This window comes from Castor canadensis, chromosome 5, assembly GCF_047511655.1.
Source record: "Castor canadensis chromosome 5, mCasCan1.hap1v2, whole genome shotgun sequence".
NCBI lineage: Eukaryota > Metazoa > Chordata > Mammalia > Rodentia > Castoridae > Castor > Castor canadensis.
In genome coordinates this window covers 86606696-86624073 of record NC_133390.1, presented here as the reverse complement: position 1 = coordinate 86624073, position 17378 = coordinate 86606696, and the positions used below count along the sequence as shown (strand labels likewise).

The 17378-nt window shown below is 40.0% G+C and overlaps 1 protein-coding gene and 1 long non-coding RNA gene across 7 annotated transcripts in view; one reads left to right on the top strand and one right to left on the bottom strand.

The window, feature by feature from the left end:
* The window catches only part of Mccc1 (methylcrotonyl-CoA carboxylase subunit 1), a 60556-nt gene extending 44957 nt beyond the window's left edge, over positions 1-15599 (bottom strand). For 4 of the 6 annotated variants that reach the window (XR_012448011.1, XM_020169131.2, XM_074073667.1 and 1 more), the window contains exons 1-4: positions 15413-15599; positions 10684-10730; positions 8857-8993; positions 4678-4773 (exon numbers count right to left, since the gene is read on the bottom strand). Coding sequence is in view for 5 of the 6 variants with exons in the window: in XM_020169131.2 (XP_020024720.2) it covers positions 4678-4773; positions 8857-8993; positions 10684-10730; positions 15413-15501 (369 nt within the window). In the remaining variant the exon portion in view is untranslated. Of the gene's footprint in view, positions 1-4677; positions 4774-8856; positions 9031-10683; positions 10731-15412 lie in introns of those variants that run through there. The other 2 variants (XM_074073670.1, XM_074073671.1) reach the window with 2 other exon arrangements.
* Positions 15600-15742: 143 nt separating this feature from the next.
* Positions 15743-17099, top strand: LOC141423081 (uncharacterized). Its single transcript, XR_012447737.1, has 2 exons — positions 15743-15925; positions 16738-17099. It is a non-coding gene; the product is annotated as an uncharacterized lncRNA (long non-coding RNA).
* The last annotated feature ends 279 nt before the right edge of the window (positions 17100-17378 follow it).

Genomic DNA, 17378 nt, shown 5'->3' with positions numbered 1-17378 from the left:
TCCCTGGCTACAAGCCCATTGATACTGTTCATTTCATAATACTAACATGCCTTTATTAGTAAAGACAGAAAACTGATACCTCTTGATGCTATGGTTTAGATAGGTGTCAAGGGCTTGATCTCCAGCCCACGGTATTATTAGGAGATGGTGAAACTTTAAGAGACAGGGTCTAGTGGCAGGTCTTTAGGTCATTGGAGGTGTGTCCCTGAAGGGGACTGTGGGATCATGGCCTTTTTGATCTTTGATCTTTTTGCCTTTTGCTCCCCAGCCACGAGATGAGCAGTTTTGCTTCGCTATCTGCTCCTATCACAATGTGCTACCTCACCCAACATACCAGGGCTAACTGACCATGGACTCAAATTTCTAAAAGTGTGAGCTGCCGTAAATCTTTTCTAAGTTGATTACCTCAGGTGTTTGTTATGCAGTAACAATGGAAAAGCTAACAAACACACCTGCCCTTACATTTCTGCATCTTCTAAAGTTTCTCCGTAGAGCTAGTTCACTAGGCATTGCCAGAAATTGAGATCATTTGTAAATTTTAATCCAGGTCCTATGAAAGGGCCCATAGCAAAATGGCCACAAAAAGAACACCTCTAGTTTTAGAAAAACCTTATTCAAATCCCTACACATACATTATTTAGTATTCTTTATTAGAATGATCAATAAATTCTTCTTCAAAGTCAAAGTTAGTACAAGATTTCCTGTCCACATTGCAAGTATTCTTTTATTAAAGGGGAGAGCTCTATAAATTGTAACCCAATGAATTTCCCTTAGGATCAGGGCTACCAGGAAGAGTTAAAAGTAGCTTTCCTTGACATAAGTTTTCTGACTTAATTCCAATCCCCACATATCCACATTATTGGCATTTTGTTCATTTATTGTTTGTTTACATCACTCTCTAATTTTTGCAAACCATGTGAAATCTGGAATATTCAGGTAAAAAGTATATTTAAAATACTTTCTAATACTTCAATAGTAGTCATTATTTTCTCATTATGTTATCATATACTCTAAAATAACACTAATCCAAATAGGTACAGAATTGATTAATTCTGTGGAATTAGGATATACATTTGCTAGAGGGTTGTTACTCAAAGTAAATGATTATAGAGAATGAGCAATAAAAGGGAATGGAGTTTCAACTCTAAAAAGGAGGCAGCTTAGAGGAAAAAGCAACACTAAAATAAGAATTTTTAATTAGTTACAATTTTTGATTAAATAACCTTCTCTTTTTCCAAAATGCAGGGCAAGAAATTTACTGTTCAGTCTAGTCTAGTGAACAGGGAATAGGACGGTGAGTCAGGAGACTTGTTTAATCTTTTCTCCTTCAATGATTTCAAATCACCTGGGGATCTTGATAAAAATGCAGACATTGCACAAACATTTAATTTACAATGGATTATGGTCTCTGCATTGTTAACAAGCTCCACGTGGTGCTAACATGCTGTCTATGGACCACACTGAATGGCAAGACACTGGATGATTTTTGGATACTATCAGGGAGCCTTTTCTGTGCATTAAATTTTATATCTGTGAAATGGAAGTAATAATACCATGTCATGTATGCTCAAACACATAATAAACACATAAAGTGATATTTATGTTAAAGTGTCTGGATTTTTATTATATGAAGTCAATGTTATTGTCATCTCCTTACTCTCCTAATGGCCTTTTATTCCAAATAGGAAGAGATCTTTAGGGCTGGCAGAGTGGCTCAAGTGGTAGAGTGCCTGCCTAGCAAGCATGAGGCCCTGAGTTCAAGCCCTCCTGAGGCAGGATAAGATAGGAAAACTTCAGGACTCTTAAAATGTATGACTTAATATTATATTTCAGGTTGAACATTCTTCTCTTTCTCTGAGCCTTCTTTTCAATTGCAAATATGTGCATATTATTCACACCCTTTCCCAAGGACATCCCAAACCACCCCGACCTCAGCCCAGGGACCACCCATTCCCCTCCCAGCACATCCATTATTGGTGGTCAGGAATCACCAGGTTTTTTCCAGGTTAGCATAGGTTTTAAAAGCACTTGGAAAGAGGAAGAAACTCTCTGCTTCCGCCTCATTCCTGGCCCACTATGGCTGTTTGTAACTTTTTCCATAACTTTTAATAAACTCCATTACCTCCCTTACTACACCCATGTGTCCTGCTTGGATGCTTCCATGTGGGACACAAAGAATTTGAGAATCTTCTGATCAGAGACTACACAAGCCTACAACACTACTACTGACAAAACAAAAACAACCTTTAAAACTAAACTAAACACCTGTGTCTATCATTAATGCCTAAATTATTCCGTTTAGGAATTTTATTGTACAAAGAGGAATACTGAGGCAGGAACACATAAATGCAAAACAACTACGCACATTCATTAATTCAAAGGACCTTCTGTGTACTAGCTCTTTGGGCTGCTGGGAGGTATTAAGTATAAACATGAATGGAAGAAGAAATCAACTACAAAGGAAAAGAAGGAAACCAATGTGACTGGACGTGGCAAGAAAGAATTTATAAGAGGCAGAAATTCAGGTGGGGGTGAAGGACAACACTAATACAACTCCTAATTGTTTCACTTGCTTTCATTGTTCCCATCCCTGCCTTTGCCCCTACCCTACTCATCTATTTCCTACTCAGCAGCCATAATGATCTTATTAAAATATGAATCAGATCAATCACTCTCCTGCTTAAAATCTTCCAAAGACTACTTAGAGAGAAAGGCAAACTCCCTGTCAAGGCCTGTAATGTCCTCAATGATGCTACCCCTACTTCTCTCTGCTTCCTATCATTTTCTTCCTGTGTTGGTTGATTTTCTCAGCTCCAAACCCAACCTTCCATGCTGTGCTTTGGATGAGGCTCCTCTGCTCTTCCAGGTGGGGGCTCTGACATCAGGGGGCACTCTAGGAAACTGGACACAGGGACAACTTTCCTACTCCTCCACCTTGGGCAAAAGCACTTGATTTCAGCCTTCAGCTTCTTGGAACTGCCACAACCAGCCTCAGTAAGACCCTTGCAGCTAGGTAGGGCCCCTCACATAGCTGAGTAACAGCTGCAGAAGGTACCTCCTCTTGCCTCTTCCCCAGATCAAGGGATGGTTGTCGATTTCTGTCGTTATCAGTAGGTAACTTCAACATACCTTATTCCCCATTGAGCTCTCTGACACTGACGGTACTGATGACCAAACTCAGTTCCCTCTCTTGGAACATCTAATTGAATTTTAGTTTTACTGATTATACTGAGTGGGCAGTCTCTCACTGCCTTTACTCCAGTCACAGTGAACATTTTTGTTCCTTGAATGGCAAGTCTGTTTTCTTCTCAGAGCCTTGGCAATCCCATCTGAACCTTTTCCCTTAAGTTCCTCACATGCTTGGCTCCTTCTCATCATTTAGATCTCAGTTCATTTGTCGGCTCTGGACCACATTTAAAAGTGCATCCTACCCAGTCTTTATTTCCTTATCCTGCTTTGCTTTCTTCCCACCACATCTAACTCTGCTGATGCATTATTTATTTATTTAAATGTTTCTTATCCATCTCACCAGCTACAACTGTGTCTTTCTTATTCTCTGCTGTATCCACACTGAGAAGCTGACACAAAGCAGGAGACCAACTGGTGTTTGTTCAGAAAATAAAGGCACAAGTGAAAGGGAAGGGAGAAGAAACTATTTCAGATGGTGGAACAATAGAAGCAAATGAACAGAAGAAGAAATAAGCATGGTGTGTAAAAGAGAGAAGAAAGGTTCATTATAACAAAGGACTGGTGATGAACCAAGTCTTGACAAATAGAAGGGGACCATATCTGAAACTCTTGTAAATGCTAGGCTGAACTTTACCTTGCAATCACTGAAGATTTACTAACTGAAGGGCAGAATGGGGAAGGAGAAAGGATATTAAGACAAAAGGGGTTTAGGAAATAATAATGAAATGTGTTTAAGAAATGTTCATCTAGGAATACAGAGATCTGATTGGACTGGTAAGAAATTTGGAAGTACGGACATCAGCCCAGACTCAGAAATCTAGATTAAAAATCCTAAAATATGACTATGTGATCAAAGAGAACTATTTCTGGAAATAGTTCAAAGAGAGATTCAATACAATTTGGCTCCTATTTCATTCTGAAGATGAATGAGAGATGTAATAACATTCAAGTTTTGAGCCTGGCATATTGGGAAAACAGTGGGGCCCTGGAATGAGACTGGAAAGTCAAGAGGAAAGGATTTCTTTAGATTATATTTCACACTGTAATTTGAGCACCATCTATTTCTCCCAAAGCATCTGATGTTCCCAGCACTTGCTTCTGAAGAAAGAAAACCTGAATTCTCTATTAATTTTAAGTTATACTTTAGATCCTCCCTGAATCTATTTCCCCAAAGATCTAAAGTACATATGACTGCTGGCGGAGTGGCTCAAGTGGTAGAGCTCCTGCCTAGCAAGCATGAGGAGGCCCTGAGTTCAAACCCTAGTACCACCAGAAAAAAAAAAAAAAAGAATTAAAGTACACAGAACTAAATAAGAAGGCAGAGTGCTGGAAGAATGAGAAGGGATGTAGCTGGTTTACAAAGACAATTCAATAATCAAATGTAAAAATCTTGGCTAAAAAATAGAAAATAAGTTCTTCAAATAAGTAATTTTGCATAAACTGCACACAACATGTTCCTTTTGCATTGCAATACTTTGCACATCTTACCTGTGCAGAAGAGATCTTGGCCACTTGAATGATTTTCTCCATAGACAGGTAGCTTTGCTGTGAGGGAGCCGGGCCAATGGAATATGCCTCATCTGCCTGTTTAAGAAAGATGATGTGCTTAAAAGATGACACAGCTGGTATACACTTGCACACAACACAAACTGCTTCAGGGTCATTTTATCATTAAAAATAAAAATGCTACACACAAGAGGCATCAGAATAAAAAATGGCAATGAGCAAGAACAATGCAGGCGCTGAAAAGCAGAAGTACCAGCTCATGTCTATGTTACAAAAATAAGCCAAGTCTTAAAATCTTATTATTTTTTTTTTTTTTTGGTGGTGATGTTGGGGCTTCTGGTGGGACTGGGGTAAATGCAACCCAGGCAAGTCTCAAAATCAGGATCCTCTTGCCTTATTCTCTGCATCTCGTTGATTACAAGTATGTGCTAGCACAGCTGGCAATACTGGGGTTTCTGAAGTCAAGGCCTTGTGCTTGTTAGGCAGGCACTCTACCACTTGAACCATGCCCCCAGCCCAAGTCTTAAAATATTTTGCATGAGCAGGGTGCCACATACTAGAGTGAAAGTGTTTGTGGAAAAAAAGCAACAGTCATTCTTCATGGTATTATTAGCAACAATAATCTTAAAAGTATTTAATGCCAAAAAGTTGCAATTTCAAAACAGACACAAAATATACAACTGATATAAATAGCACAAAGAAAAATCACAAAGTTCATTAAGATTATATACAATTATTAGAGGATGATGATAATGCTCCTTCCAGACATTTTTAAATTATTTTATATTATCCCTTAAAACTTTCACATAATCATAGCATCCCCTGAAGTAGACCAGATAGAAAATATTTATTCACTCATTCAAAGACTTACTGAAGGCCTACTTGTGTCATGCTTTGAGGTAGGAGTTGCCTATATAGCAGTAAACAAGACTCATGCCCCTGTCTAGGGGGTGGGACAGACATTAAGCATTCCCACACTCATTGACAACTGTGATAAAGTCCTTGAAGGAAAAACGAAGGTGGTCAGAACAAGCAAGGAGAGAACAGTTCCTCCAGGATGATCAGAACTTGACCAAGCAAACAGATGGAGGACAGGAATGGAGATTGGGTGAGCTTTCCATCCAGAGAAAACAACATATATGAAGGTCCTGAGGTGGGAAAAATGTGGACCATCTAATCAAAAGCCAGAGACTTATGTGATTAGAACATGAGCAAGGGGTCAAGTACCCAGAGATGAGGTTGAAGGATAGGATACTGACTTCATAGGGTCAGGGGGGGAGGTTAAAAAACTTTGGGTTTTCTCTTAAGGGAACATCAGGATGAGATTTGAAAAAAAAATTTCTTTTTAACTTAATTTCAAAAGAAAACACAAGTCCATTCTCATTCAAAAGAATGTGAACAATAATACAAAGACAAAGTAGTAGCCTTTGGCACTGCCTGTTCCTTTCACACCTTCCACACTTTCTACTATGACCAATTTGGGACATATGTTTTCATATACATATTCCTATTTATCCATACATATGTACAGAAATAGAATCATGCTGCACAGTTATCTTCTGCAGTTGCTTTTCTCATTGATGGTTTACTTTGAGAGCAGCTTCCTTGCTAGTATACATATGCCTACCTCACTTTGTATTAAGTTGCATAACTCTCCACAGTATGGAGGTGCCATAGTTTATTTAATCACTAACCTCTTCATGTGCACTTAGGTTGCAGTGGCAAAAAAATGGATATGGACAAGGCTGAAGCAAACGTTGTCATCTGTACCTCTATTTGCATACCTCTACTTGCATATGTGTGTGAGCATGACTCTGAGACATGGATTTAGAGGAATGTGTGCAGAGCTGGGCTGAAGGATATAGCCACCTGGTTAATGAGCCCTTGAAATGGCTTCACCAATATTTATCTGTATCAGCATATCAATTTCTACCCACCCTCATAAACACTGATTGTTATCTATCTTTTAAATTATTCCTAATCTAGCAGGTCACATAAAGATTTAAAGCAAAGGAATAATATGACCAAATTTTAATTTTAACTACCAGTCTACCAAAATGCAGGAAATAGATTGCAGGACGAATCAAGAGTGGAAGTAGGGCGACTACTTTAGTGAGGGCAGGAAGAACTGGGAAGAAGTGCTGGGGAAGTAGAATTACCAGCACTTAATGATTTTCTAGATCAGGAAGGTGAAGGATATAGAGTAGAAAGATAGAGAGAGATGTTCAAAGATACCCAGATTGCTAGCCATTACTATTTTTATAAGCAAGGGTTTTGTCAGCTACTGGGGAGGGAAATCTGCAAGAAAACCAGGTTTAGTCTAGATAAGACATTAAGAGTTCAATATCAGATATATTGGTTTGCTACCTGTGTCACATCAAAGTAGAGATGTGGAGTGGACAGCTGGTATCCATGTGTCATGCTCAAAAAAAAGTCTAGACTAGAAACAGAAATTTGGGAGTTTTTCACAAAGTCATGGGAATAGGTGAAATGAGCTAGAATGAGAATATACAGTGAGAAAAGAGGGTGAAGGATCAAGTCCTGAAGAACTTCAACATTAAGGGTTGAAGTTCATTAAGAGGGATGGGGTCCAGAAAAAAGACACCGAGAGAGGACAGAAGGGTCAGAGGTCTGCAAGCCACAAGAAGAATTTAAATGATGCCATGATGCTGAGAGGTCAAGTCAACTCAGGCCTGAAAAGAATTCTTCAGATTTAGGAATACAGACATCATTAATGACCTTAGCAGAGACTGTGTCAATGGAGCAATGCTAAACTCAACAGATGTAGGTTGAGAAGAGAATGGGAGGCAAGAAAGAGAAAAGAACAGGGAAAATGACTCTTAAATTAGCAATAACGGGGGGGAAAAAGTGATAAACGGGGGAGGGGAATGTGGGGCAAGTAGTAGTTCCGAAGATGGAGAGACTATACTGTATTTAAATACTTTTAGGAAGGATTCAGTGGAGAGTGACTAAAGACATATCACTGAAAATGGAAGACTTTTTTTGAGCTAGGAATATATCCTTCTATTTGTTTCTTTATTAATATTTCAAATTGACAAATCATAATTATATAGCATAGAGTACAATGTGATGTTTTGGTGTATTATAAAATGTGGAAGAATTAATCAAATTAACAAGCATATTCTTTACCTAGCTTAACTATCATTTTTACACAGTGAGACATTTGAAATTTATGGTCTTAGCTATTTTGGGGAAATTCTTTTTTGTGTGTGGTGCTGGGGATTGAACCCAGGGCCTTGTGCCTGCTAGTCACATGCTTTGCTACTGACCTACACCCCCAGCCCAGGAGAATTCTTTAAAAAACAAGAAGAGCCTGGACAGTGGATGTCCAAGTTGGGAAGAGGATGGATGCAGATGTATACAGGTCAGCAGATTCTGTGGCAGGAAGCACAACTCTATTTTCTCTGTGAAATCAAGATCATCAGCTAGGGACAGGTGGGTAGAGGAAGAATGAGAGGTTGGAATGAAGCAAAACAAGTTTGAAAGAGCCACTGCACAGACTTGGAAAGAGAAGTAGCTAGAGAGCTGCATTGGCCTACTGTGCAGTAAGCAAAGCCCAGGCCAATGAAGCTGGTCCCCAGGAATTTATGCTGGTGCTTGGAGTCTTACTGCAATCATAATGAAGGCTGACAGTTGGATTCAGCCATGGTTGGAGTTCTATCTGGTAGATAAGAGCTAGTAATAACTTAAAGCATCAAAAGGGAGTTGGGCCTTTTTAGTTAGAATTTTACAGATAAATCAAGGTTCAGAAACATGAAATGACTTGTCTGAAATCACACTGCCAGTAAGTGGTAATTATTACAATAGGGTTTGATCACTCTCCTTGTATATCAAAGATCTGGACGTGTGCTACTCAAAGATCTAAGGATCAGTCGTGCTCTGTGAACTGTTTTAACCAACCCTTGATGAGATAAGCACTTTGCCTGTAAATTAGCTATGCCACTAAACATGCTATTCAGTTCAACTGGTATTATAAAATTTTCCCAAGGGGAATTAGTGAGCAGTTTGAACTTAAATACTTAAACCCTGTTAGCTATAGCAAACATCAATTGTCATCATAAAGAATGAACAAAAACTGACAAAGTAAACAAATAAACGTGATCACTTACAAGACTTGGTTTCCAGCTTTTAACAACCTACCATATCTACATGCATGGAATTCCTGTCAGCCTCACTGAAAACAGCCACAGACTGTACACCCATTTTTTTTGCTGTTCGTATCACCCTGCAGGCAATTTCTCCTCTGTTTGCAATGAGGACCTTGGTAATATTTCTTCCTGTTTAAAATACCATGAAGATCATATACAAATGTTACTGGGGAGCAAGAAATGAAAATGAGAATGTATTATTAGCCAGCTGACAAGGATTTTTTTTTTTTTTTGCAAAATCAGCATAGTGGAGCCTAAAATTACCATTTAATATTAGATAGTACATTCTTATCTCTTCATTGAGGTTCAAGATACCTCTATTGATATAAACTCTTCAATTACTCTTAAACTTTTCAACTTAAAATAAGATTAAAAGGTGCTTTGTTATGTCAAAGATAAAATTATAATAGCTTAAAAATCACCATACTTAATACTAACTAATCATTAATAAGCACCTTCTATGCCTTAGGTAAAGACTAAATCTGGACTTCAATTCTTACATTAATCTTAATGAAATAGTTGTTCCTAGGTATCTTGGGGATTAATTCTAGAACTCTCTGTAGATACAAAAATCTCTGGATCAAATCCTTTATATAAAATGGCATAGTATTTGCGTGTAACCTACATACATCCTCTGTTATACTTTAAAACCACATCTAGATTACTAAATAAGCTAACACATCTAAATAAACTAAACCACATCTAGATTAATAAATAAGATAACACAATGGAAATGCTATGTAACTAGTTGTTCATGTAGTACAGATGCTATTTTTCTGAAATCAGTTGTTTGTTAATGCCACAAATGTAGAACACACAGATTTGGAACTCATACATATGGGGGTCCAGTGGTTGATACTGCTATTATTATCTTAGTTTTTAAAGATGAAGAAACTCAGGCAGAAAGAGATATCACTTCCCCAGATTTATAACTAAAAGAAGTGGTTGATGGAGACTTTGAAGTCTTCCTCACTCCCAAATCTGAGCCCTGAGTTACTTTGTCCCACTGCTTGTATCCGGATGTACACATGGCTATGTGGTTCTCTTGCAATACAAATGACTACTGCCATTGGTGCCATAATGACATCCATCATCACATATGAAGCAAGGTTCTTTGACAGTTTGTAATAAAGTTATTCTAAAAATATGAGGTTTCCTACAATTGAAAAGAGTGTTTTTCAGTGGTGAGCTATATAGCTCAAGAGTTATCACAGGGGCTGCTGCTGCTGGAATCCAGTATTTATGTGTGTGTCTGGGGGTGGGGTAAGTAGGGAGTTACATTCAATCAGAAGTTATACTTTTTTTTTTAAGGAAAGTATATGTTCTAGTATTATAGTTGGGAATTCCATGTAAAATTCTATTTGACAAAAACAAAAAATTCTGCTACTTAAAAGAACTTTTATTCATTTATTTTTAGTTTTTACTTTTTGATGGCACTGGGGGTTAAACTCAGGGCCTTGTGCTTGCTGCCAGGTGCTACCATTTGAGCCACTCCACCAGCTCCAAAAGAATTATTTTAAAAGCACTGATATAGACTATCATAGTTAGGCTTTTCCAATCCAATATACTAGAAGAGTTAAACATACGAAAATAACAACATAAATATAAAATATCCTTCATTATTATCCTCTAAATTTTAGAGGGATTTGATATAAAAGGGGTGAAAACCATGACTTAATAATTAGTAAGAAAATTTTTATGAAAAAACACCACAGGTTTATTAGAACTAATTCTGTTGTGTGCAAATTAAGGACTAAACATTTCTCTATTTCAGTTCACAACCTGAAGCAAAGCCAGAGCATAAAGAAGTCTGTTGTACCTGTGGTTGTCGCATACTTCATAGTTCTTTGTCTCCAAGTCCATTTCCTATAAAACAAATCCAAATGGAATTATAATTAATTAGAATACACATGATCATTGTTCTTTCAAAAGAATCTAAAATTTTAAAAATGTGAAACCAAGTCTAGACATGACCTAAGGTAAACCTTAAGCCCACTAACAAAGTGATTTAGCAAGATTTTCTTTGTGGAAAGAAAATAAATGTAGAAATCAAGAGTTAAGAGATATGGCTGTTTTCCCCTGCACTACAAGGCCTTGAATGAGTCACCTAACCTGTTTAACACCTGAGGCTGGCATTTGACCAGGCAATTAAACAGTCAAGGTTCTTCAAGATCATCTGGTTCTGATTTTTTCAAACTTTTTTGACTACACCTTACAGCAAAAACGAACCAGTACACAGACAATTACAAGTGTCATGAAAGATGACTCACCTTGCATTTTGATACTGCTCTATTTCATTAAATAAAATATGCTAGTCAAACTACCAATCAAATTCAACCCTTGATAAGACAGGTTTGATATTAAGACAGAGAAGTAAAGGGAAGTAAGCTGAAAGGAGGGGCAGCAGCAAGAAAAAATGCCAGCTGTGGGGCCAGAAGACCTGAGTTTTTATCTGAGACCCTGCATTGATGAGCTTGCCTGAGGTCAAGTCACTTTACATCAATCACTTTCATAATCTCTCTTTCATTATTTCCCTCCCAATAAAAAAAACTTAAATACTAAGGAAAGAGATTTCATAGCTAGCGTTGAGCTTTAGAGTGTTACAAATCATGATAATATCTAGTATTTTTTTTCACTCCCTCAAGAACCTTACGGGGCAGTATCATCCCAGCTGGGGATATATGGAGATACAGCTTAGATCCAGTGTTCTCACACAAGAGAGAAGACTGTCTGACATGAACCTGAAGATACTTCTCAGTTTTTAAAGTATACAGTTTTTCCAAGTTCTTGTATTAAAAGAAATGGGAAGGTAGATGACTTGTTTGAAGTGTCTTAACTAGGTGGAAGACAGTGAAGGTCTACAACAATTTTAAGTAGCATGATACCCATTTATACAATAAGTCAACACTGAAACACCATCCAAGAGCTGACAAAAAACAGGCCAGATGTACTCTGGGAACAAAAAAGTCTAAGATCTATTAGGTTTCAGCTAAAAAGGACTTGCTGGTGTTGCCAATCAGCGGCTGGGGTCCTTTTGCTCTACCCACATAGGTGTTGTGGGATAAGCCCTTCCAATCCTGGCAATTCCAGGCCCTTTAGTGCCCAAGGCCTAGGGCTGGACTGGCAGACCCAGCAGCTTACAGCTCCAACTACTAAGAGCTAGGAGCCTATTGCTCCAGGCCTTAGAAGCCAGAGACCTATGAATCTAAGCACACAGATTGGTGGCTTATTGCTCTGGGCTTTATCCACCAGGGGCTGTGGCGCTTGGCAGCTATTGTAATCCTCGGCTTCTAGCGACAGTGAGTGGCAAGTAGCAGCAGGCAGCTGCTAGTGTTATAACTTTTGAACAGGCCTCTGGTACTGGTACCCTCAGTCCCACAGAGACAAGTGTTACAGCTCTCAGGCCTAGGGTGTCAGGATCCTCAGTCCTTGACAGCAGCATAGCTCTTGGTTCTAAAGGATCTGAGACCCTTGGCCCTTAAGACTTGGAAGCTCCCTGGAATGCTTCCAAGGACCAGGGCCAACAGTTTCATGTCTTTAGCTCTTTACTGCCCTCATTGCTCCAGGGTTTTCTTCCCTGTCATTTCTTCCCAGCTATTCTCTGGAACTCTTCAGTTGCTCTCTCATTGCTATTATCACTGCTGCTGGTGCCCACCACTGCCTCTGTCACTGCTGCCATCACTGCTCTGCTCCTGCTCCTGCCATCTTCTCTTCATGTTAACAGCTCAGGGAACTTTACTAATGATAAAGATCAAAAGTGGGCAAGAAAAAGACTACCAGAGAGAAAAGCCTTTTATTAGGTCTAATGTTACAACACCAGGGGGCAGAACAGAAGAGTGTTTCCCAACTGGAAAAGTGAGGCACACAGCTTGCTTACACAGCTAGAAAGGGAGGGGTGTGGCAAGGATGTTTGCACCAATCATGGCACAGTCTCTCATGTAAATCAAGGACTGCATTTGCACAGATCTGCTGGGCATCAGAGGAAGTGCTCCCCTTCTGGCCTGAGTGGTAACAGCTGCAGGGTCACCTAGAGTTCAGAGGCTTATCTTGCTTAGAGTGCTGCTTTCCCAGGCCAGTGTAGGCTGTCTGGAGCATGCCTTCAGCCATGGTCATAGCAGTCCTCATAGTGATTGCATAGTGTCCAAAACAGCTAGTCACTATGAGGGCAGTCCACCCAGTTGCCAGTAAAGGAGCTGCTCCATTGACAATTCACCTAAAGCAGCCAGGGAAGGGTCTAATTGTCATTTAGGGAGTCAAATTGCCCTGGTTCCCAACATCTTAGCTATCTAAAGGAAGAATAAACATTAAAAGGAGTGCTTCTAATGAGGACTGCTATTGATATCAACAGTTAATTAACAGTGGGTCCTTCTAATCTGTGTCAATGGGAAACCAACAAATTGCAGAATCAATTTCACCTTAGACTTTTCCATCTGGAAGATGTGGCAAAACCATGGTTATAAAGACTGACAATTTTAATCCATCATAAAACATAAGATAAAAATCACACAGTGAATATTAGATACTGTGTAACTGTATAGCAGTATATATATATATACATAGTATATAACTATGCACTGAGCAGGACTAGTTTTTGGGGGCTGACAAGTAGGAGACAGGGTGACTATAGTGGTTTGTACTCTCATTGCCCTGTGATGTATATACTCAATCAGATTCTGCCATCCATGAAGTGTACTAGAAAGAACCACAGCTTTGGCACATGAGTTCCAACAGATGGCTTCCGCAGGAGGCTACTCCTCTCCCAACCTTCCCAAATCAGCTGATCTAACTTCTTTAATCTTCAAAGAGGGAAATCATCTTTTCTAATCTTTTTTCTAGCTTGTAGCATCTTCTTCCCTTTGTACTCTTCAGGTAAGTTTCTGGTAAGATTTAAGGCCTATATGGGGACAGATGTGTCTTTAAATGGCTACTTCTTGATAAAGTTAGCTTAAAACTCCTATTTAGTTCTGTGACCCTTGTTAACATGAAGCTCTCTTCTATCATTTTCTAGTAAAGATAGAGCGAGAAAAAAATACACACACACATACACCCCACTTAACTATAACTCACTATCTCAATAATGTCTGATCGGTCTAACCCATTTTTCACAATTATCTAAGCTACAACTTGAAAAGTGGCAATAAGAAGTTGCTTCCATAAGGTAGTTATATTCTGATTCGAGGTAGTTTCTATTCTTGTGCCTATAATCCCTCCACTAGAGACTGTTTCCTCTGAGCTATTAGAATCATAGTATAAAAAGAAACATGAAGACCTCAGACTGATAAAATTTTTTACTTCTATAAACCACTAACAGATCTAACACTCTCCAGGGTGACAGTTACCTGAGAATTATTCTATGGATAACAGGTAAGCTTTGAGAGAGAAGAGAGAAGGTGTTTCTGAGATAGTATCCTGAAGAGCCCTGAGAACCTAAGAAAAGTAACAAAAAAGAGTAGAACCCTAATATGACTTTCACTAAGGTTTATTTTGCTTTAGGCTAGTCCTATAACTGAAAATCCAAAGTATCTACAATGAAAGCAAACAAGAAGTTGATTTCAACGGTTAGGTCTGCAGTATCTGTGCTTATGGATTGTCTCATATGGGCCATATTCTATTTAAACTTCTTTCCATGTGTTAATTTGCAAAACTAAGGGAACTAGTTCAAGATACTAGTGTCCTCATCTCTTCCTAGGTGAGGAAATTCAAGTAAGAGATATTAAATAACTCAGCTCTACAACTAGTGAGTAGCTAAAGTTAGACCCCAGCCTTCTGACTGCAATCTATGTCCTTAGGTGCTAAACTACACTGTCTCTGCAGAATGATGGAGGGCCATGGTAACAAAGAAGCCAAGGAAGATAAAGAAGCAAGCTATCTGCAAGACTGAAGTTGTCTTCACTGCCAGTTACTGTTACTGAAGCTTAGAGCTCAGAATTTGAAATGGATCTGAAGGCAGGTTACTAGACTTAAGTCATGTGATAACTTAGTTCAAATTTACGTAAAAGAGCTTTTGACAAAACTCTTTTAGCTTCCAGCCCTCTGGAAGTTAAATTTGCTCTTAATTTAATTCATTTCAACAATGGGAGAGAATCTTGGGGTCTTTCTCTGTGCTAGACACATGATGGGGGATAGGCGAACTGAAACAGACTTTGAGGGGTCCTGGTCCCACTTCTTACTAGTTGTGTAATCTTGGTCGTCTTGAGCTTCATCAGACCTGGGATTGTCACAACGTTCCCACACAAACACTGCTGCGAAAGCAGCGCCAGACAGCGTTGAGGGGAGGGCGCAGGAGGACGGCAGGCCAAGCTCAGCCTCTCCCCCAATCCTCCTAAATGGAAAACTAAGCCAAAGCGGGACTGAAGGGTGGATGTGGGAAAGGCTGCTGCGGCCGTCTCCTTCCCGACTGCAGAGCCGCGGGAATGGGGCTGGGGATTTTACTCAGCGCTCTGCGGCCACGCACCCCGCGCCCCTCCGCACCCGCACAGCTCCCGAGGTCCGCGCACCCCCGGCCCTGGCCCTGGGGCGCACATCACCACCCCTCTCCGCACCGTTACCTCGGCGGCAGCAGCAGGACCGGGAGACGCTGCCACCGGTTCCTCTCCGCCGCCACCAGCAGCGCTGACACGGCCGAGGCCACCGCCATGTCCCGAGAGTCGCGGTGCTGGTTGGTAAGACGCTGCGTCGTCCCTCGCGCCACACACACAAACCCTGTCCTCCGCCCGGTGAGCCTGCTGTCCTCGGCTGGCCACCGTAGGATCTGGCGTAGGCGGGGGCGTCTCCGCGAAAGCCAATCAAAGAGCAGAGTAGAGTTTGGATGGCGATGATTGGTCGGCCGGCCCCCGCCCACAGGGGAGCGTGGCCGCCTCCTCTTCCGCCCTGGAATCTGCGCCTTCCGGGAGAGTGCTCAGTCCCCAGCCTCCGGCTTTGTCCCCGCGGCCCGTGGGGTTCGTTTGCTCGCTGGTTCGCTTCAGGGAGCAGAATACTCCTTTCTCATGAAAGCTGCAAGTCACGGGGTAGAAGAGCTATACTCAAAATTCTGCAGTGTTCTCAAGAATGAAATAAGTAAGGTAAAAAACTAAAAACCATCACTAAAAATAAATGGCCTATCGGGAAAAAGAGGAAGTCAAAACCAAAGTTGCCGACTAGCTAGAAAAATAAATGTAAACACTACATGAAGATGCTTACTTAAAATATCTGAAGCAGGGCTCATATGAAAAAATTATAGTAAACGTCAAATAACGGTTAGAAAAAAATACAAAAATAAACATGAGGAAAACAAAAGGAAGAAATTAGTAAAGTTAAAGGTCAAAGAATATGAGACGTTCTCAGAATAGGAAAGGTAAATAAATGCAAAAAAATTAACTTCAAAACTAAACGAAATATAAATTAAAAGTACAATATTGTGATATATTCTAGTTCAGCTGTCATATTAGCAAATATAAAAAAATTTACTACACTGTAATTAGAGGCGTAGTTTGAAGCTGCCAAGGGGAAGAAAACTAGTGAGACTCCCATTTCAACCAATAAGCTGGGCACGATGGTGTATGCCTGTCATCCCAGCTACACCTGAGGCATAAAACAGGAGGATTGTGATCCAGGCCAACCTGGGCAAAAAACACAAATGCAAAACCCTATTTGGAAAATAACTAAAGCATAAAGGACTGATGGTGTGGCTCCCAGGCAAAATAAAATCCTCCAAAAGTGCTTTTGCTAAAATCACTGACTTCTTGCCTGGGCTCATAAGTTAACGAAAGGCAAGATAAAAGCTTGGTACCCCTCCCTCCAGTTTACATCTGTCTCCTCTGCTCTGAGTTTCTCTCCTATAATCACCTTGGGTTTCAGGAAGGACAGCACTGATCAATAACATCTTTATTTAAAGGAACTGAAAAGGCCCCCAAGGAAAGGAACAACAGAACCTAACAAAATGAAGACAATTACCTATAAGGATGAGGCTGCACCCTGGAGCAGGAGCAATCATCTCATGGCAACCAGATTGTCCCCTTCGAGTGATAACAAGTTCTCTAGAACCCCATGCAGAATCAGAACTGAGACAAGGACCACCCTGGCCACACTTCACTCGGGACTGCTTAATTATACATACTGCTTACCCTCTGCCCGATTGTTCCTCTGTTTTAACCTAAAGCTCATGTCGGTGCCATGAAGATGGGCTGAAGTTACTTACCTTGCCCCTTCCTGTGGCAAGCTCTCCTTTTGTAATAAACCTCCTTTCTCTGACCTTAACTGCTACTCATCTTTTTATTTCGCATATTGGGGCAAGTGTCCAAACCTGAGCTATTGGAACCCTGGGAGTTGGGCCTCTGGCCTAGGCCTTTGGTTACAATATTAACATGTATTACTCTTTCAAGTAAAAAATTGAAAGGATCAGTATGCATAGTCCTTTGGCAATATTAATCAAAATTTCCAATTCCTAAAATCTTTAACTAGCAAAACTATTTCTTGACCTTCACCTAGAGGTATACTTACAGATATTTGAAATGATGTGTGAAATTAAGGAAATTT